Source organism: Gorilla gorilla, chromosome 12 (genome assembly GCF_029281585.2).
Source record: "Gorilla gorilla gorilla isolate KB3781 chromosome 12, NHGRI_mGorGor1-v2.1_pri, whole genome shotgun sequence".
Classification (NCBI taxonomy): Eukaryota; Metazoa; Chordata; class Mammalia; order Primates; family Hominidae; genus Gorilla; species Gorilla gorilla.
This window is the reverse complement of record NC_073236.2, coordinates 129,264,041-129,291,570: the sequence shown is the minus strand read 5'-3', so window position 1 is coordinate 129,291,570 and position 27,530 is coordinate 129,264,041. Positions and strand designations below refer to the sequence as shown.

General features: G+C 41.3%; 1 protein-coding gene across 1 annotated transcript in view; it reads right to left on the bottom strand.

Moving 5' to 3' along the window:
• NOL10 (nucleolar protein 10) overlaps positions 1-27,530 on the bottom strand; it is a 117,199-nt gene that overhangs the window by 51,547 nt on the left and 38,122 nt on the right. Inside the window, exon 13 of the mRNA XM_031008168.3 lies at positions 19,657-19,709. Coding sequence (XP_030864028.1) covers positions 19,657-19,709 — 53 coding nt within the window. The remainder of the gene's footprint in view (positions 1-19,656; positions 19,710-27,530) is intronic.

Here is a 27,530-nt window from a genome sequence, read left to right as displayed (position 1 = left end):
ATATTTGCAAATTAAAACAACAATAAGATACTATATGCTATAAATCGATTAGAATGGCTAAAACGCAAAAACATTGACAACACCAAATGCTGACGAGTATGTGGAGCAACAGGAACTCTCATTCACTGATGTCAGAAATACAAAAAGGTATGGGCACTATGGAGGACCATCTGGCAATTTCTCAAAACTAAACGTATTGTGACCATATGACATAGCAATTGGGTTCGTTGACATTTATACAAACAAGGTGAAAACTTATGTGCACATAAGAACCTACACGAGAATGTTTAGAGCGGCTTTATTCCTAACTGCCAAAACTGGAAACAACCAAGAGGCCTTTCAATAGGTGAATGGACAGACAAGCTGCAGTACATCCAGACAAGAGAATGTTACTCAGCGATAAAGGAAAATGAGCTATCATGCCACAAACAGACATGGAGGAATCTCAAAAGCATAGGATTAAGTGAAAGAAGCCAATCTGAAAAGCCTACATACTGTATGATTTCAGCTATATGACATTTTGGAAAAAAGCAAAACTAGAGACAGTAAAAATACCAGTGATTGCTCGGGGTTTGTGGGGTGGAGGAAGGGATGAACAGGTGGAACAGAGGACTTTTAGGGTAGGGAGACTATTCTATGTGATATTATGACGGTGTATACATGTCATTATACACTTGTCAAAACCCACAGAATGTACACCACCAAGAGTATGTAAACTCTAATGTAAACTATGAACTTCAGGTGGTGATGTGTCAATGTCTGTTTCACTGGCTGCAGCAAATGGACCACTCTGTTGTAAAGTGCTGATGGTGAGGGAGCGTGTGGGGGAGGGACATAAGAAGTCTGTACTTTCCACTCAGTTTTGCCGTGAGCCAAAAACTGCTCTAAAAAATAAAGACCACTGAATGAATGAATGACATAACCATGTACAGACATGCAAGAAACATGGACAGGCAGATCTAACCTTTCTTTCAATGTCCCACTACTATCATTTACATATTACTTGTTTTCCAACCAAGAATAATGTTCTGTTCCTCAAGAAGGTAAACATATAATCCAAATGAGGATTTGTGCCCATGTCAAGATCTAATATTCGTTCCCATTTAACAATCTGTAATAACTACTTTCTAGAGCAATTTACAGTGCTAGTAATACAGTATAAGCCAACTTTACCTCCACCCCACCCCCACAAAAAAAAAAGCCTGGGGGAAAAGCTGATGACATGGGAGCAAAAGGATGGGTAGAAGACGGGTTTGTTACATTTCTCTCTACTTTTATGTCTATTTGAAATTTTTTCTCCTCTAACCAATGAGAGACAAAATACTTTTTTTTTCATAATACATTAAAAAAACGTGTCAGGTCAGGTGTGGTGGCTCATGCCTATGATCACAGTACTCTGGGAGGCCAAGATGGGAAGATCCCTTTAGCTCAGTAGTTCAAGATCAGCCTGGGTAACATAGTGAAACCCTGTCTCTACAAAAAAAAAAAAAATTTTTTTTTAATTAGCCAGGCATGGTGGTATGTGCCTGTAGTCCCAGCTACATGGGGCTGAGGTAGGAGGATTACTTGAGCCCAGGAGTTTGGAGGCTGCAGTGAGCCATGATCACACCACTGCACTCCAGCCTGGGAGACAGAGTGAGACCCTCTCTCAAAAAATAATAATAAATAAAACAAATTTTAAAAGGGTCAATATTCATTACTTTAAACCAGCATACATGGAGTCAATGAAAGCCTATGAAGTATAAGACACTGTTCTAAGAACCAAGGACACAGCAAAAAGCACAACATACAAAGTTCCCGCCTTGTGGAGCTTACATCCTAAGTGGGCATCAGAAGAGAAACTTACGTGGGATTTGAGAACACTGAATCAAAGTAGAGACGGTGTAAGTCCTAGAACTTTCTTATTATTTTCTGTATAAGGTGGGCCTTTTAAAAGAATGTAGTCTAAATTTCTGGCTTACTTGTATAAGCTACCTTCTTTTTTAAGGAAAAAAACAAAACAAAACAAAAAAAAAGAAGAGATAATGGCCATGTTAACTAAAGACATCGCCACCTAAGTGACTACACAACCAGGACACTGAAATACTAGGTTTAAGTCCGACTATATCTCATCCAAAATAAGAATGGTAACGAGATCGACTTGGTAAGCACCAAGATGGAGGAAATGCTGGAACCAGGAGACAAGGCCTTTGGTCAACATTGAAGTCAAACTAGCATCTGAATAGGAAGTTGTCATTTATTTTCAAGAAAATTGACATGCCAGATGTAAGACTATTTAAGCAAAAACAAACATCATCTGATACACTAACACAATATATGTCACATATGTATCAAATATCTCCATGAAAATTACATACATTTTTACCCAATCAGAACTGAAATTAACTTTGAAAATGAGACAGGATGCTCAGAAAATTACTTCCTGATTGTCACACATTAATGCTTCTGTATGTCCGCTATTCTTGTGATCCAATAAATTGTGATGGGAAACGGGGAGGATATCCTTTGTTGAGAAAAAGCCACAGATACTGTTACTACCTGAAAGTGTTTAGATTAAAATAGGAAGTCCACATTTCCCCTTTGTAAAGTCACAAACAACTTGTTTGTCTTACAAAAGAATATGTATTAACCACCTGACATTTGTGCCTTGCTTCCCAGTTCATAGTTATGAATATATAACTGAAAAATTACAAAACAGAACTCCACACTTTTTCCCCATAAAATTAGGTCTTTTACCTTCCATAAGATGTCTTATCTTTCCGGATCTTTCTTATAGGCTTGGCTTTATCATTGTAATACCTTTCTTGGAGAATAAAATTGGGCATTTGTTTCTTTTATCCTATTATGAATCAAGACATCTTAAAAATACACATCTTCTCACACCTGTAATCCCAGCACTTTGGGAGGCTGAGGCAAGCAGATCACGAGGTCAGGAGATTGAGACTATCTTGGCTAACACAGTGAAACCCCGTCTCTACAAAAATACAAAAAATTAGTCGGGCATGGTGGCGGGTGCCTGTAGTCCCAGCTACTTGGGAGGCTGAGGGAGGAGAATGGCGTGAACCCAGGAGGCGGAGGTTGCAGTGAGCTGAGACTGCGCCACTGCACTCCAGCCTGGGTGACAGCGTAAGACTCCGTCTCAAAAACAAAAAACAAAAAACAAAAAACAACAACAAAAAACACATCTTTTGGAGAGAGTGGGAGGGAGGGAGAGAGGGAGGGAGGAACAACTGTTGGATACTATGCTCACTTCCAGGGTGACTGGTTGAATCACACCCTAAACCTCAACATCACACAAAATACCCATGTAACAAACCTATACATGTACCCCCTGAATCTAAAAAAAAAAAAGGTTAAAATTTTAAAAAATAAAAATAATAAAAAATTAAAAATATACATCTGAATTCAAATTTGAACTCAATTTAAAGTAAATCATATTTTTCATTCAAATTTGTCTTTTTCCTCCTTTTAGAAGCTGTGAAAGGCAAGTGCTTCACTGCCTCCCATTGTCTGACAGCTCTTCCCACACCCTCAAACAATGAAAACTTCCGTCTTCAGGCCAATGTCCTATCATTTTCTGTACCTCATACAAGGTAGCTTTCTTGCATGATCTTACTCTTTTCCTAGATCCTAAAATCATGCCTTCTCTATCTAGATGATGCCTGGAAACACAATTCTTGAATTCTTTTCTGAGCTTTCTCCAACTTACCACCACTAGAAGAAATAACAAACACAGGTACACTCGGCACATGAAGAGCCCCAAGACAGCCCCTTCACTGTGCTATCCTGACATCTCGACTCCCATTCACAAGTGGAGTCACTGCCAACATTCTACTTAACCTTTATTCCTTTGACTTACAGTTGACTGAAACCAACAGAGCTCTTTTTGTTATAGATGCTGCTGCTGCTAGGCACCATCTCACCCATTCTGCTAATTATATTTTTAAAATTGTTCCTCTTCTCCTACTCTATCCATTGCATTAAATATTTCTGAAGTTTAATTTCATTGGTTTAATATCTTATATAAAGATCAGGTTCTAAAGTCAAGCAGGTAAGACTAAATGGAATATAAGCAAACCTAAACTTGAAAGGCCCGTCAGAATTTCCATCTGGTGTTAGAATAGGACCAGATACAGCAGGAGACTTGCACCTGGTGACTACGTCATACCAAAACATCCCATGTCTTAAATGACCAGAATCACACTCACTGTGATGCTGTCATGAGCGGTACTAGGAAACAACAGATTTAAGCACACTTTTTCAAACAGTCTTCCTCATCTCAACTAAGAACACAAAAATAACCGAGTAGCTCTTTTCTCAATTCTCCCAACAACGATCCATCACTGGAGCCATCCTAAATGCATGGGGGAGAAGGTAATTGATCACATAAACTGGATGCCTTAGGGAATTAGGAACACGTTTTCTCGGTTGAGAAAGGCCCTCCCATCTCAAGTTTAGTCCCGGACATATGCCCCCCAGAGCGAATGGACAGCCACATAAGTGAAACTGCCTAAGAGTGCAAACATGCTCGCTTGCTCCCTCCACCTCTCCCCTACATACACCTCCCTCCCTCCCCCCCCCACCCCTCCACCTCCAGCCTCCAACATCTTGAAGGGCTTTTATTGAAACTGATGTAAGCTAAATGAGCTTCTGACAGGATTTCACTTTAAATCCAATCAGTAGCCACTAAAATATCCCAAATGCAAAGAAAATGTAACAGAAATGTTGGCAAGAACATCTCTGACTAGTGAGATTTATAGTTTTTTTCATTTTTCTGATATTTATGTATTTCCAAAAATAACTATTACTTTATACTCATACAGAAAATATATTTTTTAATAATTTCCAAGAGTTTATAATAATAAAGAGAAATGTTTAGTGGGAAAAAAACAAGATAAGAAACCATATTAATGAAGTTTCAGATTAAATATTGAAAAAATACAGCAAAATGTTAATGTTTGTCTTTAGGCAGTGGAAGGGTATTTGAGTTTTCTTCTACTCATCTGTATTTGCCATATTTTGTGCAAAGAGTGCGCCTTGATGATACAATTGGGAAAAATGAACTTCACTTTAAAAAATCAGACTTCTTACTTAAACAACCAGATGTTATCACTGCTTTCTGTTTCAATAGTCAATGGCAAAACTAATGGCACAACAGACCTCTCTCAATCTATATCTTATGTGATTATCAGACTAAACAATCCCAAATCATGTCTTAACTCATTTTCCTCGCTCACATTCACAAGTTTGTCACAATCTTTTCCGTGTATAGCTTTATTTTGCTCAACATGATATTCCCTTCTAAAAGCTAAATAAAAGTCCATGCTCACATGCCATAATTATTATTTTTTTTCCCCTCAGTCCCCTGAGTAGCTAAGACTACAAATGCATACCACCATGCCCCACTAATTTTTTAAAACATTTTGCAGAAAGAGGGTCTCACTATGTTGCCCAGGCTGCCTAGAAATCCTGGCCTCAAGTGATCCTCCCACCTCATCCTCCCAAAGTACTGGGATTACAGGCATGAACCACCACGCCCAGCTTAATGACTTAATTTTATCCAAATACTCTTTGCCACGGACCCCATGAATTCTGTTCATTACAAGAAATCAGCTGAACATGAGAAATGACTGAATGAGTATATCCATTCTACATAAATGCCTTACAATATCATTCCTCTTTTGTTGCTCAAGAAACTAGTGTTCGGAGAGAATAAGTAACTCATTCAAGGTCACAACATTTATAAATGGCAATGCTGGTATTCAAACTCGGGTCCAACCAATTCCAAAGTCTAAGTTATTTCTACTATGCAATGTGGAATGAAGAAATGCTTTTTAGATCCAGCTGTCACCAACTTGCCATTTGACCTTAAACAATAACTTGCAGCTGGGCGCGGTGGCTCACGCCTATAATCCCAGCACTTTGGGAGGCTGAGGCGGGTGGATCATGAGGTCAGAAGATTGAGACAATCTTGGCTAACACAGTGAAACCCCGTCTCTACCAAAAATACAAAAAATTAGTCGGGTGTGGTGGCGGGTGCCTGTAGTCCCAGCTACTCGGGAGGCTGAGGCAGGAGAATGGCGTGAACCCGGGAGGCGAAGCTTGCAGTGAGCCGAGATTGTGCCACTGCCCTCCAGCCTGGGTGAAAGAGCAAGACACTGTCTCAGGAAAAACAAAACAAAAAAAAAAATGAAAACTTGCTTCCTCAGCTACAAATTAAGCGCTGGACTAGATGACCTTGGAGATCCCTTCTAGCTCTGATGGTCTATGCTCCAAAGCTTCCCCTTTCCTTTAAAGCACACTGGTAGATCCTTTAGTGTGGACAAGATTTGAGCAACGACTTTCCCGTTTACATTCTGTCTGGAACATCGTTTGTATGCTGATAAATTCCCTAGGGAAGAGTTTTCTTTTCATCTGACACTACCTTCCCAAACAAAGAGAATATGTTGCTACTGGTACTATAAAAGAGCAATTTCTGGCAAAATTACATCTGTCACTATGTCTAATAGAGCTCTGCTTAAATGTGCACTTTAGATGAAAAGTGTGATCTATCATTTTTAGGATTCTACACGGACACTAACAGATTCAGGGCCATTTCAACATATACTAATGGGGCAAAGAGATCTCTTACTGGGGACTTCTCCAGAATATCAATTTAGTAAACACAAATGATCCTACATTGTTGGCTTTGAACTGAAATACATCAGCTGGACTAATCGTGGTCCTGATTCAAACCCAAATCTTAGGGAATGACATGTACAGCACTCCCAGCAACTCCAGTTAAAAGCATGGGGAGAAAAACAAAAGGCATTCTTTTCAATCTTTAAAACATACAATAAGGCTGTCATACTCTAGATGCAAAGCCAACTTCTGCACAAATTCCAAAAAAATTAAGACAAAAGCTAAATGCCCTTGCTTTCATATTCTCCTTTTGGATTTTTATAGGAAAAAAAAGTTTAATTAACCTATCTTCTTAACAGAATCACTATTAAATCTTTTGGACAAGGTATTACTTTTTAAAAATTTGTTGGCACTCCCAAACACAACGATTGCATCATACCATCATTCTCAGATGTGGCTGACGAGAAGGCACTGTCAGAGCCAAAGAACTGATGCTAATCCTACTGTATGAAAATTATACTCTGGCACACATGAACCATGTTCTCCCTGTTTTTTTTTTTTTTAGATGGAGTTTCGCTCTTGTCTGCCCAGGCTGGAGTGCAATGGCGTGACCTCAGCTCACTGCAACCTCTGCCTCCCAGGTTCAAGCGATTCTCTTGCCTCAGCCTCCCCAGTAGCTGGGATTACAGGCATGTGCCACCACACCCGGCTAATTTTGTATTTTTAGTAGAGACGGGGTTTCTGCATGTTGGTCAGGCTGGTCTCAAACTCCCGACCTCAGGTGATTTGCCCGCCTCGGCCTCCCAGAGTGCCTTTCTATATTTTAATAGTAGTAGCAGAAAAGGGCAAATGCAAAATTTCAATCTGGCATTAAGTACAGTCAAGAAGCACTGCAAACCAGCCATGGTCAAAGTACACAACCATTATCGAAGACGCTCCAAACTGCAGTAATCAGGTCACTCTCACTTGTGTGCTCATTAATTTTTCCACACCCATTAAGTGAGGGCCTACAGTATGATAGGTACTGCTTTAGGCGCTGAGGATATAACAGGGAAAAAGACAAAATAATGCCCCTGCATTCATGTCTTACATTACAATGGGGAAATATAGACATAAAGAAGTAAATAAACGAAGAGAAAATATTTTAGGGCTCATGAGCCATATGGTCTCTGTCACAGCTACTCAACTTTGCCATTATAGTCAGAAAGTTGCATAGATAATACATAAATGAATGGGCTCACTGTGTTTCAATAAAACTTTATTTACAAAAACAGACAGCTGGTGTGTAGTTTCCCAAACCCCAGTCTAGAGTACACCCTGCAAGATCATCTGATTCTCATTCTACAGGACCTATTTTACAACTTTGCAAATTGTAGGTAACTGGAAGCAATGCAAAATAATTGTCTATAGACATGCAAATGAATTATGTCTGGTGGACAGTTTATACCTTTGGAAAAGGCCCCAAATAGTCCAAAATAGACCATTTTGTGTCTACTTGCACATTCCCAATTCAATATAACTTTATTCCATGTAAATTTGTCCTTTTTTACACTTTTCCTTTCAAAAGTTAAATTAAAATTTTACCTTTTGATTTAACCATGGGCCTGGTTCCCTCATTTAATTTACAGGTTAAATTAAAATGTGAAATTTTTAAATTTTTAAATATTATTTAAAAAAATAATAGAAACAGTGTCTTGGTTATGTTGCCCAGGCTAGTCTGAAACTCCTGGGCTCAAGTGATCCTTCGGCCTTAGCCTCCTAAAGTGCTGGGATTACAGGTGTGAGCCACCGCACTAGGCCTAAATTAAAATTTTAACATGTATTTATTTCATATCTATATGAGAATCATGATTTCATGTTTTGGGGAAGTTATCTTTTAGCAGTTTTGGAGTCCATACCTGATGGACTCACCTGACAGAACCAGGAAAACTTCCTCATCAGAGTGTAACATACTTGGGCTCCTGAAATCCAAGCACAGTTGTCCTTGGCTCGCGGGGCGAATCCAAATGAACAGCAGAACTTGGCTGTGTCTGTCTTTCTTTTTTATTTTACTTATTTATTCCGTTATTTTTTTGAGACAAGGTCTCACCATGTTGCCCAAGCTGGATTTGGACTGGGCTCAAGTGATTCTCCACTCCTGAGTAGTTGGGATTACAGGTGGGTACCACCGCAAAAGGCTCTAATTTTAAATTTCTTATCTAATAATGCTTATCTAATATATAATTGATATATTAATTATATATTAATATATCATAACACTGGTATTAATTATATATTGATATATTATTAATATACAGCCCATAAGTTATTCCCCACTTATGGTGACAGTGGCTGGGGATTTGGTTTAACAGTCTGACCATTTGGTGATCTATGTAAATTGATTAATGCTTAACAGAGATCTATTCTCTGTTGAGTGAGAAGAAAACAGAATCTGATTCTTTAGTCTCTTTCTGCTTTTCTATTATGTAAGACTTTTCAAGTTGTAAGCAAAATAATGAGCCACTGGAAGGTTTTAAGCAGAAGAGTAACACAATCTGATTTATATTCGTTTTGTTTATATGTATATGTGTGTGTGTGTGTGTGTGTGTGTGTGTGTGTGTGTGTGTGTGTGTGTGTGTATTTATTATTATTATTTTAAGCAACAGGGTCTTGCTCTGTCACCCAGGCTGGAGTGCAGTAGCATGGTCATAGCTTACTGTAGCCTCAAACTCCTGGGCTCAAGGGATCCTCCTGCCTCAGCATCCCAAGTAGCTGGAACTACAGACACATGTCACCACACCTGGTTAATTTTTAAAACTTTTTGTGGAAATGGGGTCTCACTATGTTGCCCAGGCTGGTTTCAAACTCCTAGGCTCAAGCAATCCTCTTGCCTCAGCCACCCAAAGCACTGGTATTACAGGTGTGACCAATTGCACTGGGCCTGTTTTGTTTATATTTTTAATATTTTAAATCAGTCTGGCTGTTACATGGAAAATAGGTTACAAGAGAGACAAAAGCAGAAGCAGAAAGATCAGTTATCCAGTATTACAGTAATCCAGAGGCCTGATGGAAGGGAAGCACTGAGAAATGGCTGGATGTGGAACAAAATCTGCAAACAGCTGATGGACTGGATGAGGAGGCATGAAGTGGAGAGGAGAGGAAACAAGGATGGCTCCTGTGCTCTAAGCCTAGACAGCCGAGTGAGCAACAACAAGGCTTCAGCTGAAATGGAGACCCTGGCAGGTGGGGTGCAGGTGGGGAGCTGGATCAGAAGTTCTGATGTAGACACATTAAACAGGATGTGCTATTAGACATCCAAGTGGAGAAGCCGAGTAGACTGGTGGATATGTACCTCTGTAGCTCAGAGGGAAGGCTGGAGAGGGAAAATTGGACGTCATTAACACACAGCTGTTATATAAAGCCTAGGCATAAACAAGCTCCCTGGGAGAGAATATAAATAAAGAAGAGACAAGGACTAAGTCCTAGCGCTCACTAACATTCAGAGGTCAGGGCAGACAGGCAAGATCCGAAGTCTAGGACGTTTTCAGCAGGAGAAGGAGCCAGTGAAGACTGAAAAGAGATAACTAGATGAAAGAAGGAATCCCAGGAGAATGTGGCCTTCTAGAAGCTGGGCACAGAGTTTTAAGGAGGCCTGGTCAACTGTGTTTCTAAATACCACTTGGAGATAAAGTAAAATGATCTGCATATGAGATGTATGTTCAAGGAGAAAGGGAGGATGACTGTACACATGTCTGTCCAGGAAAAGCAATACAGGCTGAGTAGCCTGTTTTTAAAATGCTTGAGATCAGAAGGATTTTAAATTTTTGGTTTTTTTTTTTTTGGCTTTTCGAACATTTGTATAAAAATAATGAGATATCTTGGGATGAGACCCAAGTCTAAACATGAAATTCATTTATGCTTCATATACACTTTATACGCATAGACTGAAGGTAATTTTATACCTTTAAACATTTTATATTTTTAATAATTTTTGGCAGGAAACAGACTTTAGGTTAAGTCTCATGTTTGGATTTTCCACTTGTGGAGTCATGTTGGCACTCAAAAGAGTTTTAAATTTTGGAGCGTCTGCATTTCAGATTTTTGGATTATAGAGGCTCAACCTCTACGTTCTCTATCGGCCAACATTCTCTCTGCTGTTCTCTTTTGTTTCCAGAGATTGTGGGACAAATATGGTCATTCATTATTTTGCCCCAGATATGTGCTATGATCATAAGGCAAAGAAAACACCAAGTCTCCAACCCTGAAATTCAAATTTAAGATGAAGGTGGGGGAGATTTTTACAAATCTATATATAATATCTACACAGAAGAAGGGGGCTGATAAAATATCTACATAAAAAAGAGACTGATACAAAGTGCCTGACCTTTGACTTAGGGAAAACGCTTAGGAAGCCACTGAACCCTGCTGCCTTCCTTCACAGCGCTTAGTCACAGATCTGTTTATCATCACCCCCTCACCTAGATTGTAAGCTCACAAGGGCGGTAAGTGTACAATAGAGAACATGTTGGTTTTCTTCACCAACATATTCCTGCAGCCTAGTACCGTACTCAATATATCCTTACTGAACAAATACAAGCACTTGTTGGTCTCCTACATTTACTTTTATAATATAGGAAAACAAAATAAAAATATTAATAGACAAAATAGCAAAACACTCATCCATCTAGGAATTTCATGTATTTTTTATTTTTTTTAAGAGAGTCTGTGTCACCCAGGCTGGAGTGCGGTGGCACGACCTCGGCTCACCGTAACCTCTGTCTGCCAGACTCAAGTTATTCTCGTGCCTCAGCCTCCCAAGTAGCTGGGATTACAGGCGCGTGCCAAAGCACGCTCAGCTATTTTTTTGTATTTTAGTAGAGACGGGGTTTCGCCTTGTTGGCCAGGCTAGTCTCAAGCTCCTGGCCTCAAGTGATCTACCCGCCTCTGCCTCCCAAAGTGCTGGGATTACAGGCATGAGCCACCATGCCTGGCCCATCCAGGAATTTTTGACACTTATTTTCAAGATACTGTCAAATCTACTGTTAAACTAAAACAACATATACTCTGGATAGCTGATAAAATATGGCATCTTTGGCCAGGCACAGTGGCTTACACCTGTAATCCCAATCCCAACACTCTAAGAGGCCAAGACAGGAAGACTGCTTGAGCCCAGGAGTTGGAGACCAGCCTGGGCAACATAGTGACACCCTGTCTCTACAAAAAACCAGAAAAAAAAAAAAAAAATTAGCTGGGCGTGGTGGCATATACCTGTAGTCCCAGATACTCGGGAGGCTGAGGTAGGAAAATCACCTGAGCTCAGAAAGATGTGACGCTGCAGTGAGCCATGATCACACCAATGCACTCCACCCTGGGAGACAGAGTGCGACCTTCAATCAAAGAAAAAAAAAAAAGTATCTTCTTAATGAAGCTGAGGAGTAAGGCTGTGTTCTTAAGACTTTGGAAAATTATGCCAAAACACACCAGAACAGTAATGTTTCAAATACTGAACTTGAAGAAAGATACCATCTATATAGGAAGAAGATCACATAGCGATGATTAAAAAGTATCCATAAGTACCTCTCTAATAGACAACAGTCATTGACATAGTCATGGAGTTTAGAACTAGACTAACAAATTCAATTCACCACAGACAGAAGTTAAAATTGTTTGCACCTAAATTTGTTTTTGTCACAAAACCCTTAGAGGCTGGGTGTGGTAGCTCACGCCTGTAATCCTAGCACCTTGGGAGGCCCAGATGGGTGGATCACTTGAGGCCAGGAATTCAAGACCAGCCTGGCCAACACAGCAAAACCCCATCTCTACTAAAAATACAAAAATTAGCCAGGTGTGGTGGTGCGTACCTGTAATCCCAGCTACTTGAGAGGCTGAGGTAAGAGAATCGCTTGACCCAGGAGATGGAGGTTGATTGTGCTACTGCACTCTAATCTGGGCCACGGAGCAAGACACTGTCTCAAAAAACAAAACAAAAACAAAAAAAAACACTAAAACCAAAAACCCTTACAGAAAAAAACCTGAGAAAAAGACTATAATATCTATTTGTATTTCTTCATGGAGCAAGAAAAAAATCTGCCAGACTGCAAATATTCATATATTTACTAGAAAAATGTCCATGCCATTTCCCTAAAACTGACTTCCCAATGCTATAATGATTTCAAAAGCATCTCCCTGACAACCCCTAAAATTCTGCAGCACCTACTGCCTTGTCATCTTTACAGGTGCAGGAGCACAGATGTCTGCCCTAGCCCAGTGACTGAAGCCCTGAGGAGATACCAGTGCTGAACCCTGTGATGGCGTCAGAAGGCCTCAGCTCTGCGGGGAGTGTGCTACCTACTCAGCTGAGAGGCTTAGAAACATTCACTAAACAACCTTTTATTACATTCCAAAAAATGTGGCTTCTAATTGTGCATTTCCTTTGGTTTGCATGCCTCTGTGAAGTTGTGTTGTATGTATTTTTGAGGTCTTATGCTTCTTAACACACAGTCTCCTCTATTTGCAAAGACAGAGTTTTGTGGGTTTATGAACTGCTGGATAAGCTCCAGTGCTATTCTGAACAGACGCAGAAGCACTAGTGCAAGTTAGAAGGGTTCTTCATGTTTTTAACACTGCCTCATTTGCAGGCTCCAAGAGTACTTTCCAAATTTTAAATTAAATGGTAAATGTTAAAATATTTAATCAGTGTTTTATTTTAAATAGTCAAAATATTTTAATAGAAATAATATAGGAGTTTCTTAAGAAAATGTTTGAAAATAAAATAACTGGCCAGGTGCAGTGACTCACACCTGTAATCCCAACACTTTGGGAGGCCAACGTGGGAGGATCGCTTGAGGCCAGGAGTTTGAGACCAGCCTTGGCAACACAGCGAGATCCTCTCTCTACAAAAAAACAGCATAAAAATTAGCTAGGCTTGGTGGCACATGCCTGTAGTCCTACCTACTCACAAAGCTGAGGCGGGAGGATGCTAGAGCCCCAAAGGATGAAGCTGCAGTGAGTTATGATCACGTCACTGCACTCCAGACAGGGTGACAGAGCGAGACCCTGTCTCGTTCAAAAATAACATAACATAACATAACATAACATAACAACATAACATAACATAACATAAAAGTACCTAACTGCCATTCTTGAAAGCTGGGTGCAGTAATGTATTTATTCTTTATAACATCTTAAATATTGACATTAAAAAAGGAAAAAAACAAAAACAAAACACATACCCTTATAGCTGAATTCCCTTTTTTTTTTTTTTTTTTTTTTGAGATAGAGTCTCACCCTGTCACCCAGGCTGGAGTGCAATGGCATGATTTCGGCTCACTGCAACCTCCGCTTCCCAGGTTCAAGCAATTCTCCTGCCTCAGCCTCCCAAGTAGCTGGGATTACAGGTGCCCACAATGACCCCTGGCTAATTTTTTGTCTCTTTAGTAGAGACAGGATTTCACCATGTTGGCCAGGTTGGTCTCGAACTCCTGAACTTGTGATCCGCCCACCTTGGCCTCCCAAAGTGCTGGGATTACAGGCGTTTTGAGCCACCACGCCTGGCCTTTTTTTTTTTTTTTTTTTTGAGACAGATTCTTGCTCCGTTGCCCAGGCTGGAGTGCACTGGCGTGGTCTCGGCTCACTGCACCCTCTGCCTTCCAGGTTCAAGCGATTCTCCTGCCTCAGCCTCCTGAGTAGTTGGGACTATAGGCACGCACCACCACGTCTGGTTAATTTTTGTACTTTCAGTAGAGATGGGGTTTCACTATGTTTGCTAGGCTGGTCTCAAACTCCTGCCCTTAAGTGATCTGCCCATCTCAGCCTCCCAAAGTGCTAGGATTACAGGCGTGAGCCACCATGCCTGGCCAACTGACTTACTTTTATTCTTCTAAAACAGCTTGGGCCGGGCGCGGTGGCTCACGCCTGTAATCCCAGCACTTTGGGAGGCCGAGGCGGGCGGATCACAAGGTCAGGAGATCAAGACTATCCTGGCTAACACAGTGAAATCCCGTCTCTACTAAACATACAAAAAATTAGCTGGGCGTGGCAGCGTGCGCCTGTAGTCCCAGCTGCTGGGGAGGCTGAGACAGGAGAATGGCGTGAAGCTGGGAGGCGGAGCTTGCAGTGAGCCGAGATCCTGCCATTGCACTCCAGCCTGGGCGACAGAGCGAGACTCCATCTAAATCAAACAGCTTCCCAAACAAATAGTTTTCCTCCTGCATTTTTCCTCAAGTTTACACATCCACATTACCAAGCAGCAAGCAATCACTCGCACCCCAACCACCACCACCAAGCAATGAGTGGCTGCAGGAGTGCCCTGATATGCTAGGGGCTCGGAACTCAGGAGCATTTCCAACAGAAACACCATTAAGCAGAAAGGCTGGGTTTTGGGTTGGGTGCCATAGGGGACTTGGATTCCCTCTGGAGTCTACATAGTTGCCAAGGATGTTAATTATAAAGAACTAACCTAAGATTAAATTATGTTTCAGAGGAAAAACCAAGCTTGAAAAATTATTCTTGGCATTAGTCTCGGAAGCTGCAGATGAATTAGACCCTGGAAAACAAACAAACAAAACAATAGAACCTGGTCTCTGAGAGAATTAAGAAAAAAAAAAAAAAAAAAAGGAAGAACTGAGAAAATGGGACAGGGGCTGGAGACAACCAATTTGGTCTCAAAGGACAAGCTGGCTACAGAGATATCTAAGTGCCAGAAGGTGGTGTATCAGGAACTGCATTAGTTTATAAAGATTTCAATTACTCAAGAAAGATGGTATCAGATAGAAAGGCAAAAATTAACAAGCTAAAAGAACACTAAGTTGCCTTCATCTTCAGTATGCCCCAAAGAGGGAGGGAAAAAGTTTTCAAACCTGATTTATAAGATGTTAATACAAATCACAGTCCAGGCCTCCTAAACTTGGCATGGATCATACATTAAACACACATTTCTTTGGTTCTATAGGCCTCAAATAAACCTTCCTGCCAAACGTCAACTTGGTAAGTTTGATAAAATCTTATGAAAAATGGCAGGCTTTCAGACCCCTGGGCTCTGCCTTTGCTTTGAAGGAGTATTACAAAGAGCAGTTTCCAAGTAAAGACAAGTGGTGCTATAAAATATCACTCAGTACTGTGGGAGGGAGCAGGGCAGAAAGGTAGGTCAGAAAGGAACACTGAAGTCCAAGTTTCAGCATAATGCTTCGCTTAGCAAAAGCAACTTCTGCTCACACTGTCCCCATATGCAGCTCACCTAGGAGAGGGCTCTCTGGATGTTTTTTTCACAGCTTTCTGTTAAATCTCAGGTAGAAAGTTGAAACTAAAAAGGTCTTATAAGATAAGCTAACATTTGTCAAGAAGGCAATTTCTCATCACCTGGCTATCATCCAGCCCCTCATACTTCACACTTCATACTTCTTCTCATCACCAGCCCCTCACACTCATGCTAATTAAAGTCACCATTACTTGGAACAAAAATGCCCACCCTAAGAAACTGATCCAGAGAATCAGAAGTAAACAATGGGTCTCTTACAGTTCTAAGATAATAGACATGTCATAAACCAGCCAATGACATATAATAGAGGTAACTAAAAATGTTTTAGGTAATTTCAGTACCTTAGAATTAATATTTCCAAGGTTAACTGAAGAAACCAGGAGCCAATTTGTATATAAAATACAACTTCGGGGCTCATGCCTGTAATCCCAGCACTTTGGGAGGCTGAGGCTGTGGATCACTTGAGGCTAGGAGTTCAAGACCAGTCTGGCCAATATGGTGAAACCCCATCTCTATTAAAAACACAAAAATTAGGGCCAGGTGCGGTGGCTCATGCCTGTAATCCCAGCACTTCAGGAGGCCAAGGCAGGCGGATCACGTGAGGTCAGGAGTTTGAGATCAGCCTGACCAACGTGGTGAAACCCCATCTCTACTAAAAATACAAAAACACACACACACACACAAAAATTAGCTGGGTGTGGTGGCACATGCCTGTAATCCCAGCTCCTCAGGAGGCTGAGGCAGAAGAATTGCTTGAATCTGGGAGGTGGAGGCTGCAGTGAGCTGAGATTGTGCCACTGCACTCCAGCCTGGGCAACAAAAACTCCGTCTCAAAAAAAAAAATTAAAGCTTAAAAAAAAAATACAACTTCACACACATAACATCACAAATATAACTGAAAAACAATACATCCAAATATTAATGGTAGTTATAGTATTATCAAGAGGGAATAGCTGGTTTTTATTTTCATATACTTTGTAACCCACTTAGAATAAATAGGAATATGCATACATTGTTTGCATGAACAAAAAAGCTGTTTTGCTTTCTTTAAAAGATCATTTTACAAAATGCAGAAAATACCAAAGGGAAAATAATGTTTAATATTCTCCTGCCTCTTCCTGGACTCAGAATGACATAGTTATCTGCACATTTGCCCAAGCAAAAACCGGGGTGTCATCCTTGGTCCTTTCCTATTCCTTACTTCCCACACTCATCAATTTCAAGTCTCTTACGACCATAACAACCCTTTCAATTCTATCCCCATGGCCACCATCCTCACACAGGCTTGTAAGGTGGCCTCACTGCAACCGTCTTCAGGACTGCCCCTCCCCACCTCTCCACAACGCGGCTCTCCAGCCCACATCTCCTCCTCTACTAGGCAGACCTCCCGAAGCAGCACTCCACACTGAGAGTGCTTTTCACCTGCCCACTAGTTGATTCTATCTACTTTTGACATGCGGAAGGGATCTAAGATCCAAGGTATGGACAGGCACTTGCTGTCCATGTTGCTGTAGTGATCAAAATACAATAAGCACTTCTAAGAGGAAGATGAAAGAGACCTTTCTCATGATGAAAAGGTTAGGGGCAAGCTGATTTATTCTGCCTCTCCTGACAGTGTTCCCCAAAGGGGCACAAACTGGGAGAAAACTACGTAACGCTGGTGTGAGGGCAGCATTCTTGTGATCTATACAGCTCTCAATCAATGAACACCTCTGAGACATGCCACCGGGCAATTCAAGGATGAATCGTCTGCAAGTACTGCCTACCAGATTAGACTTCTCTCACACTATCCCAGAACCCCAAAGAGCCACAACTACTAGAAAGGGAGCCTGGCACAGGTAATGCAGGTGCCATCATCTCTCCTGTGGGCTGCCACAGCCTGTGCTTGTTGTGTCCAGATTAGAGCCTGTTTAATGCATTCCCCTGTGGCAGCAAAAGTAATCTTTTCAGAACACAGGTCTGATCCTATCCCCCCGCTTACAACTCTTGTCAAGACTCCCTGCCCTACATCCCCACAGCCGGCTCACAAGACCCCTCCTAACCTGGCTTTCTACCTGCCCCCACAGGCTCAAATGCTCAGCCATGGGAGGTACTTGCTCCCGCAGCTCTGCACCCACTCTACTGTCAAGATCCGATCTACTGTCCAACCTGGGAAAGTCGACTGAAAAGGAAAAAAAAACCCTTCTCCCACTGGGCACCTCACTCCACCCCACCCCTTCACCCAGTCTACGCAGCTATCCTTCGGTCCCTCCTTCAAAGTCTCTCCCTCTGGGAAGTATTCCCTGAGTGCCAACCACACTTCTCATCAGCTCCTGGGCCCTCAGTGGGTACAGGGTCTCTCCTACGTGCTCCCACCACAGTACCCTGGTAGCGCTCCTCACACTGAATGGCAACTGCCTACCTTCTTGTTGGATTCCCAACAGTAACTCCTCAAAGTGAAGGGCAGTACCCTGGATGCTGTAATACTGCCAGCATACAGCACACAGCTGGTGTAGTCCATAATATTTATTAACAAGTGAATACAAGGAAAGATGGATAAGTTGACAGGAATATGAATGCAGTATCTGCGAGAGTCCAGGGGAAAAGGAACAAATGGTAACTTAGGAAAACCAAAATGCTTCCTGTTTGAACGGCCTTCATTTCACTACCAACCAAACGACATATCTCTAAGTGCTTTCAACAACACGTCAGTATCCCGAAACCACAGCGTCAACAGCAAGCAGCATGCTTTTTTTGTGTGTGAAAATACATAACTGAGCAATTTTAAAAGGACTATCATAGACAGGAACAATTTTCATACCTGGAAGATGATAGTGGTTACAGAGAGTTCACCTCCCTCAGATTCTGATCTTCAGTACCCCTCACTCTACTCTCTTCTCAAATCTCAGGTAAGGGAGATGTCTGCTGAGTATAAAGTAATCTAATGCCAACTTTATACTATGTGTTTTTCTGCTTATGAAATCGTATTTCCTTGTTTCGTTTTTTACTATAAACTTAAAGGGAAGGGTGGGGAGCTTCTGGCTATTTAAGAGAAGAATTATTTAAGGAGGGAAAAAAAGGTTTTTTTGGCAAACTACATGTCATCCCTGATCAGGATGATCTATGATAATTTATATATGTAACTTATTTTTAAAAGAAACAAACTATAGTGAGATGACTTGAAGAGTAATAGACTTTTCAGAATTAGACCTCCGGATCACTAACAGCTGAAAGTTTAAGAATCTGAAATACTTGGAAACAAAAAATAAATGTAAATCAGAAGAATAAATACTAATTTATAATGTCTATTTTAACATGATATTAAACAGTTCCCATAAAAGAATGTTTGAGCATGAATTGACTGGCTCCAGAAAGCAAATTCAACCCAAAAGTGAGTCCACTGTGTCTAATGTACACAGCCACATGTAGACCCAGGTTCCTCAATACATCCCATTTAAAAAGTATCTTTGGCCGGGAGTGGTGGCTCACACCTGTAATCCCAGCACTTTGGGAGGCCCAGGCAGGAGGATCACTTGAGGTCATGAGTTCAAGACCACCCCAGCCAACATGGCAAAACCCCGTCTCTACCAAAAATACAAAAATTAGCCGGGTGTGGTAGCACACACCTGTAATCCCACCTACAGGAGGCTGAGGTAGGAGAATCACTTGAACCCAGGAGGCAGAGGTTGCAGTGGGCTGAGGCTGCACCACTGCACCCCAGCATCGGTGATCGCCAGACTCCGTCTCAAAAAATTAAATAAATAATAAAAAGTATCTTTGCTTGTCCTATTTTTACTGAAACTCCTCTTTGTATTACTTACTGGAATGTAATAGATGCCCATCTTGGGGGTTTCACTGGCCGTCAGAAGCATGCCTAAAAATAAATACCATGAAAAAGGTCAACGCATAGGAAAAAGAAAGTACCCTTTTCTATTTGCTTTCCATTCTGAAATGCCTGAGGAACTTCTGTTAGTCAGTGAACCAAAGTATAGTATTTCCCACAAAATGTCACAGCAAATTCCTAACTTTTACAAAACAAATTCAAATTTTCCAGAACAAATTTGCTTTGCTTTTGCAAAGCAAATTCCTAACTTTTACAAAACTGACTGCAAAACAAAATGTCTACATTTTGTTACCATCTACACCAGAAAGTCCTAGAGGGACTCTAACAGCCCTGACTACAGCACAGTCACTCCCTCACAGGGAATTATAACAGACTGAACCAACAGGGTGGTTAATAATTGAGTCTCCTTGGGATCAGCATATAAGAAAGCAAAACTGAAGAAAGAGATAACTTTCCGGCATTCAATAAGGGATTCTCTATAACCCCAGGAGCAACCTATAAATACGTTATTATTTGGTACTAAACTACTTAGTATCAAAGTATCCAAATATCTCGGTTTTGTTCCCTTTTCTCTGCCATTTTTTGCAACATACTCCTTCCCCAAGTGTTCTGAAGCAGCTCCAACATGGCAATATGCAAACATCAAAACTCCTCAGATCCCCTGCTCCGGACCACTGCACTTTAAATAAAACTGAAACCAGCAAGCCTTTGACCAGTCCTTCATAATCATCTAGGCACTTTCACATATACTATCTTAGTGAACATACAACAACCCTCTAAAAGAAGATGTATCATCAGCCCTATTTTATTGATCAGAAAATAAAGCTCAGAGGGACTGATGCCCCAGTCGTGAGAGAATGTTAAAGCTAAAGTCAAACTCAAGAGTGCCTGTTTTTAAATAAAGACTTCTACAGATCAGCTAAATAAGAATTCATTTTAAAAATCTATTTGTAAGATACAAGAGGAATCCACAGAGGGAAGACATTTAGATTATCAGATCACATAATGATAAATGAATATACCAAATAATGTTAAGGGCAATGATTAGATTCTGTTTTTAAAAATATTTTTTGCTGCCTTTCCTTTTATTAACACAAAAGTTTGTAAAAGTGATGATATTTGACTCTATTACAGAAATGAGATGCTGAGTGAACAGAGTCAATTACCACTCAAGCAGGAACTCAATACTATCTTTTTTTTTGAGACAGGGTCTTGCTCTGTTGCCCAGGCTGGAGTGCAGTGGCGCGGTCTCAGCTCACTGCAAGCTCCACCTCCTGGGTTCACGTCATTCTCCTGCCTCAGCCTCCCGAGTAGCTGGGACCACAGGCGCCCACCACCACGCCTGGCTAATTTTTTGTATTTTTAGTAGAGGGGGGTTTCACCGTGTTAGCCAGGACGGTCTCAATCTCCTGACCTCATGATCCGCCTGCCTCGGCCTCCCAACATGCTGGGATTACAGGCGTGAGCCACAGCATCTGGCCTCGATACTATCTTACCAAAACCACGTCTTGCCAATAACTCAGAAGTGTGAGCTAGCCCTGAACTGGGACCAACAGGTCACCAAAAATATATGCACACAAAACACACAGACACACACACACACACACACACACACCCCGTAAAAACATCTAAAAGCACCTAATGAAGTCTAAAAAAGCAAGAATAATGTCTAAATTAAACCAAAACAAAGTCGGAGCTGTTTTTCATAGCTTGTAACTCTTGTAGAATCTTTCATCTTAGCACTTTTTCTGGCCTTCCAAACAATGTTCACCGAGGTCATGATGGACAGAAACAGCCTCTACTGATTGTGCTTCCTAGGTCTCCACTAACAACACTGCTGAAAGATCTCCAGGGCCCTTTGGACATAATTAAAGCAGATCTGGAGACAGAAGCCACATCTTCACAACCAAAAGGAAGGCTCCTAATAAAGACCTCTCCTAAGCCTTCTCCACTGGCTCAACCCTGAACACTCAACAATGAACATTCCACAATGAAATACAATACTACCTACCAAACAAACCACGAAAAAGGCTCTAATGTAATTACACAAAAAAATTCAGACTGGACACAGCTAGACTGTTTTCTAAAAATGGAGGAGGATCTTACATAACCACATATGGCTAATGATACAAGCAGGTCTACTACCAAACTCAAGTGAGGAGGGTCAGGGCTGAAAGCAATTATGAATGAGAAAAAGAACATCATAGAGCCCAAAGAGTATGAGCAGCTTCTAACAGGCAGAAACAGAAAAATAAACCTGTGAAAGAAAGCCTTAGTTCAGCAGAAATTAAGATGATCAAGGCAGGAGAAGAGAAGAGCATGAGCATCGCGCCAGGCAAGTCACATTCTCAGCAAGTTACCTCCCTTGCTCAGGGCCATCACATAGCTAGTAAGTAGAGCCACTGACAGTCTACCAATTCCAAGGCTCATAACATGGGACTCTGACACTTCATCAACTAAGGTAAAATTAAAAGACCTGCATGATCAAGTAAGAAACCATTAAAAAAAAGTCAGTATGAATACCACATGGCAACGTGAAAGATGTGTTTAATATAACATCAAACTGAAAAGCAAAAGATAACCGTAAGTACAGTGTGAGGACAACTTAAAACATATGAACACAGGATTAATATGGTTTCACCCATGAAGACAGTAATAGTACGTAATAGTACGTGTAAAGAGATTATGGCACTGAGGACTTTTTTCCTTTAAATTTATTTTAATGTAGTTTATCCACAATAAAACTATACATTTTTAAAGGAAGGAAAAGATATCAGCACCTAGAGTCAAAAGAACACATTTCCAATATGACCCAGTACACTATAGTGTACAGTATGCAGTGCACTGTACGCTGTAATAATACAATAAAAGAGAATTTGACAAAATAGTGCCCTCCCCAGAAACATGCACAAATCAGTACTCATCTGCATGTGCTCTGGGGACTAAAGGACTCACTGAAGTTCACAACACAAACACAGTGCTGTACAGCTGCTCAAAGTGTGTCCCCAGTGACAGACTGCAAACTGTTACCAGGCCAGGAAATAAGTGCAGAAATTGAAAAGAAGCATTTAGAAACCTGCAATTCAACACTGCAGTAACAACCAAATGTGTGATCATTTTCCTAGTAATTCATTTGTATTGTCTTTTACAGACGTATCAATGTGCAGTGGATTAGAAAATTCGAAACAAAACAAAAAACCAAAATCCTGGTCCTTAACCACACGTGTTGGGAAGGGCTGCGCAAAAACATATGGCATCAGGCACCACCTTGAACAGCTCAGAGGAGACAGGCTGTGCATGCAGAACTGTGCCAAAGGGGACTGGCAGGGGCGCTCCTGCCCTATTTAGAACCTCAGATGAAAGTATGGGGCATTTGAGTTTACTACACAAGGCACCAAAGATATTTATAGATGGCTCCAACAGTTTTCCATGTATTTAGAAGGCACTGACGGAATAAAAGGCTATTTCACACTTATCAGTACAGGTAGTCTTCAACAGTCCTGTAAGGCAGGTGAGAATTCCGAGGCTGGGTAATTTCTACCACTATTAAGTCTGAATTGGGTCTTTCTTGAGTCCAGTGCCCCTGTTCTTTTCTCTCTACCATGGTTCTGAAACCACCGATGCTGATTCCACAGGTCTGGAGTGGGACTCAAGACACATGTAAGCTTTACAAGCTCCCCGTGTCATGAATCTGATGCACACCCAAGTCATAGAGCCATGCTGTCTCTTCAAGTGCCCTGACCGGCATGGAGCAGCTGCTCACTGTACAGGTGGCTGATGAGCCATAGGAGCAGGGCCCTGAACAAGGCAGGAAGGCAGAACCATTTCCCAATATACTGAGCAGCCTTGGTATAAGAAAAATATTACAAAACCATAATCATGATTATGCTTCAATTACTCCAAAATGAGTAAGTGAAAAGAAAAAAGAAAGACAGTTTCAGCTTTTCTAAACTATGATTAAGCCCACAATGATTAAGCACCAGACACAAAGAGTTGAACGGGAGGAAAAGGTGTGGGAAAGCAAGGAAAAGCGGAGCGCAATCATCCGCCACACTCAGATCCAAGCCACAAAGGGGCGCCTACGGGTCTTGTTCTGCCTGCTCTCTTATGAAATAAATTATTTGGCTAGCTTTTCTACTCTTGATTAACCTCTTATGAGTTATTAGTAACAGTCATTCCTTTGTCCAAAACATCATGCTTAAAGTTGCTGGTTTGCAAGAAACTGTACTTTGTAATGACGACATCACTTAACAATGGGATCAACCTTACCCCTCTCCAATACTGCAACGACCTGGAGACCCCAGCAGCCTGCACATTACTCTTGCCCCAAATTTAATCTAAACTTAATGAAGTCTTTAGACTTAACTTCTGTTTTAGAAAAAATACACGGTAGAGATCAAGTTAAACAACATCATGAGAAAAAAAAAAATCACATAAATCGAGGATGAAGGATATTCTGAGACCACTGGCCTGATCTTTGAAAAGTCAACGTCATGGAGAAGAAAAGAAAAACATGTGGGGGACTGTTCTGGATTGAAAGAAACTAAAGATATACAACAGCGAAATGTAACACACAACCTCAATTATATCCTGGTTCAAAAAAACATAAAAAAAAAAAAAAACCACACCTAACTAAAAAAGAGCATATGGGGAACAATTAGGAAAACCTGAAAATGGACTGGATGTAAGATAATATTAGAAAAGGGCTGCCATTTTTATTAGGCACAATAAGGGACCTAATAATTTCAATGATTTTCAGGAGATCAATGCCACCCTCGGTGCAGGCGAGTGCCACCATGTCTGCAGCTGGCTTTCAAGTGATTCCACAAAGAAACCACAACAACCACAGAAGCACAGAGATAAATAAATCAATTATGGTGAAGACAACAATAACAAACATTGAGGAGAGAATATAAAGATGTTCATTCTACCAGTTTTTCAACTTTTCTGTATGTTTGGATTTTTTTTTTTTTTTTTTTGAGACAGAGTCTTGCTCTGTCGCCCAGGCTGGAGAGCAGTGGCATGATCTCGGCTCATTGCAACCTCCGCCTCCTGGTTTCAAGCAATTCTCCCGCCTCAGCCTCCTGAGTAGCTGGGATTACAGGCACCTGCCACCACGCTCAGCTAAGTTTGTATTTTTGGTAGAGACAGGGTTTCACCACGTTGGCCAGGCTAGTCTCGAACTCCTGACCTCAAGTGATCCACCCGCCTCAGCCTCCCAAAGTACTAGGACTACAGGCATGAGACACTGTGCCTGGCCTGAAATTCTTCATAATTAAATACTGTGGATAAAGTGACCATTTTTGTTTATATTAGTAATATGGACCAGGGGTCAGCAAACTGTCTCTGTAAAGGGCCAGGCAGTACACACTTCAGGCTTTGCAGCCCACCTGGTCACTGTTAAAACTACTCACCTCTGCCACAGTGCTGCAAAAGCCACATGGACAATGTATAAACGAACAAGGGTGGCTGTGTTCACATAAAACTTTATGCTGAAAGACACTGAAATCTGAATTTCAGTCACAAAAATTTGAATTTCCATGTCATAAAATATTACTCTTCTTAGATTTTTTTTTCCAACCATTTAAAAATGTAAAATCCATTCTTAACTCAAAGGCTGCAAATTACCAAGTGGTGGACTGGATTTGGCCTATAGGTCAGTTTGCCAAATAGACTTTTTAAAATGCTACTCATTAAGAATGTTTTCTGACCAAATTGTCAAACATTTCTTCATAAATATTACTTTAATAAGTAACTATTAAAATCACTGTGCTATAAATGCTTCTACAATTAAAATGTTAGCAAGATAATTTCTTTTTTAGGTCTTGCTTTGTCACCCAGGCAAGAGTACAGTTAGTTTCAAGATCACACAGCTCACTATAAACTCAAACTCCTGGGCTCAAGCGATCCTCCTGCTTCAGCCCTCAGAGTATCTGGGACTACAGGCGTGTGCCACTGCTTCCTGCTATTTTTATTTATTTTTAGTAGAGACAGCGTCTTGCTGTGTTGACAAGGCTGGTCTTGAACTCCTGGCCTCAAGTGATCCTCCTGCCTCAGGATTATAGGCATGATGGGATTACAGGCGTGAGCCACTGCGCTAGGCCACAACAATCTTCATTAAATAAGTGTTCTGGGCGTTTTTCCCAGAGAGAAACACTTTTAAATTTCATTTAAAAGCATGCTTATTTTTACAATTTTTATGCCATTTTAAATGACACATCATTTAAATTTTTATCGTGAGGCCAGGGGAGAGCCAGCGTGATGGTGCGTATCTGTAGCCTCAGCTACTCAGGAGGCCTAGGCAGGATCGCTCGAGCCCAGGGGTTCAAGGCTGCAGTGAGCTATAATTGTGCCACTACACTCTAGCTTAGGCGACAAAGTGAAACCCTGTCTCTGAAAAAATAAATAAATACAGACCAGGCGAAAAAATAAAATCAGCATTCCAGAGATGTGTAGTTGAATTATCAGCACCCTCTCAATCCATTTTAAGTCTCTTCCTCAGCAGTCACCTGGGTAACAACATGCACTGCTAACATCAGCCTCCCTCCTCTCCTTGTCCTTGTGATTCCAACCACTGTCATCAGTGGTGGCATTTCAAGAATGGGTTCCTCAACAGTCTGAGCCTGAGTATTTCTCAGAAAGAGGCTTCTTTGCCAAGTAGTCACACCCTTTGTGGGTTAATAGATCTTTACAGCCATTAAAGGTGGGGGAAGAGATGCACAAAAACTGACCTGAGAAATCAAGTTGCCCACAAGAGTTCACCCTCCAGCCCTGCCTCCTGGAGAAGCTGTTTAGGCACACAGCCTGCGGGGGCCAACAGATTGGCACTCATTTCAGCAGGTGTCTCTTTGGGCTTCTATATTCTTGGTTACAATGGAAAAACTGAGGCAGCCTACCAGGCTCAACAATCCCCACTACACTGGGCCAGGCACAAGCACTACTAAACCTTACCAGCATCCTCAAGGGTTGAAGCTCTCCCAGTTTAGACCAGCACTGTCCAATGGAAAGAGCATGTGAACCACATATGTGATTTTAAAATTTTTAGTAGCCACATTTTTAAAAATGGTAAAATTAATTTTAATATATTTTACTAATCCAACATGTCTAAAATATTTTCATTTCAACATGTAATTAATAGAAAATTATTAATGATCTATTTTACATCCTTTTTTCATAGAATGTCTTTTAAATCCAATGTATATTTTATCCTCACAGTACATGTCAATGCCCACGAGTGGCTAGTGGCTACCAAGCTGTACAGCCCAAGGTAAGACTCTTTCTCTCCCCACTCTCTGTGCCCTTCAAACTGTCACTCCCCCAGTCGCACTATCCCTGCTCATCACCCTTGCCCCAACCTCAGCTCCACCTGATTTACTCACTTACCTACTTAGCCCACACCCTGGTGTAGGTCATTTCAATACCCTAACTAGGACCCAGCATCCTCAGCTGCAGTCTATTCCTGAGCTCACCAGAATTTCACTTTACTCCCATGATTATAATAAAATTCTCTCAACTATCACAGATGAAATGCAAATTATAAAGTCCAGGGTTTCTCATCTTTCTTGGGAGAGCAGTGTGCAATTAGAAACAGCATGGGCAGCTGGGCACGGTGGCTCACGCCTGTAATCCCAGCACTTAGGGAGGCTGAGGCGGGCAGATCACGAGGTCAGGAGTTCGAGACCAGCCTGACCAACGTGGTGAAACCCTGTCTCTACTAAAAATACAAATATTAGCCGGGCGTGGTGGCGGGCACCTGTAATCCCAGCTACTCAGGAGGCTGAGGCAGGAGAATCGCTTGAATCCAGGAGGGGGAGGTTGAAGTGAGCTGAGATTGCGCCACTGCACTCCAGC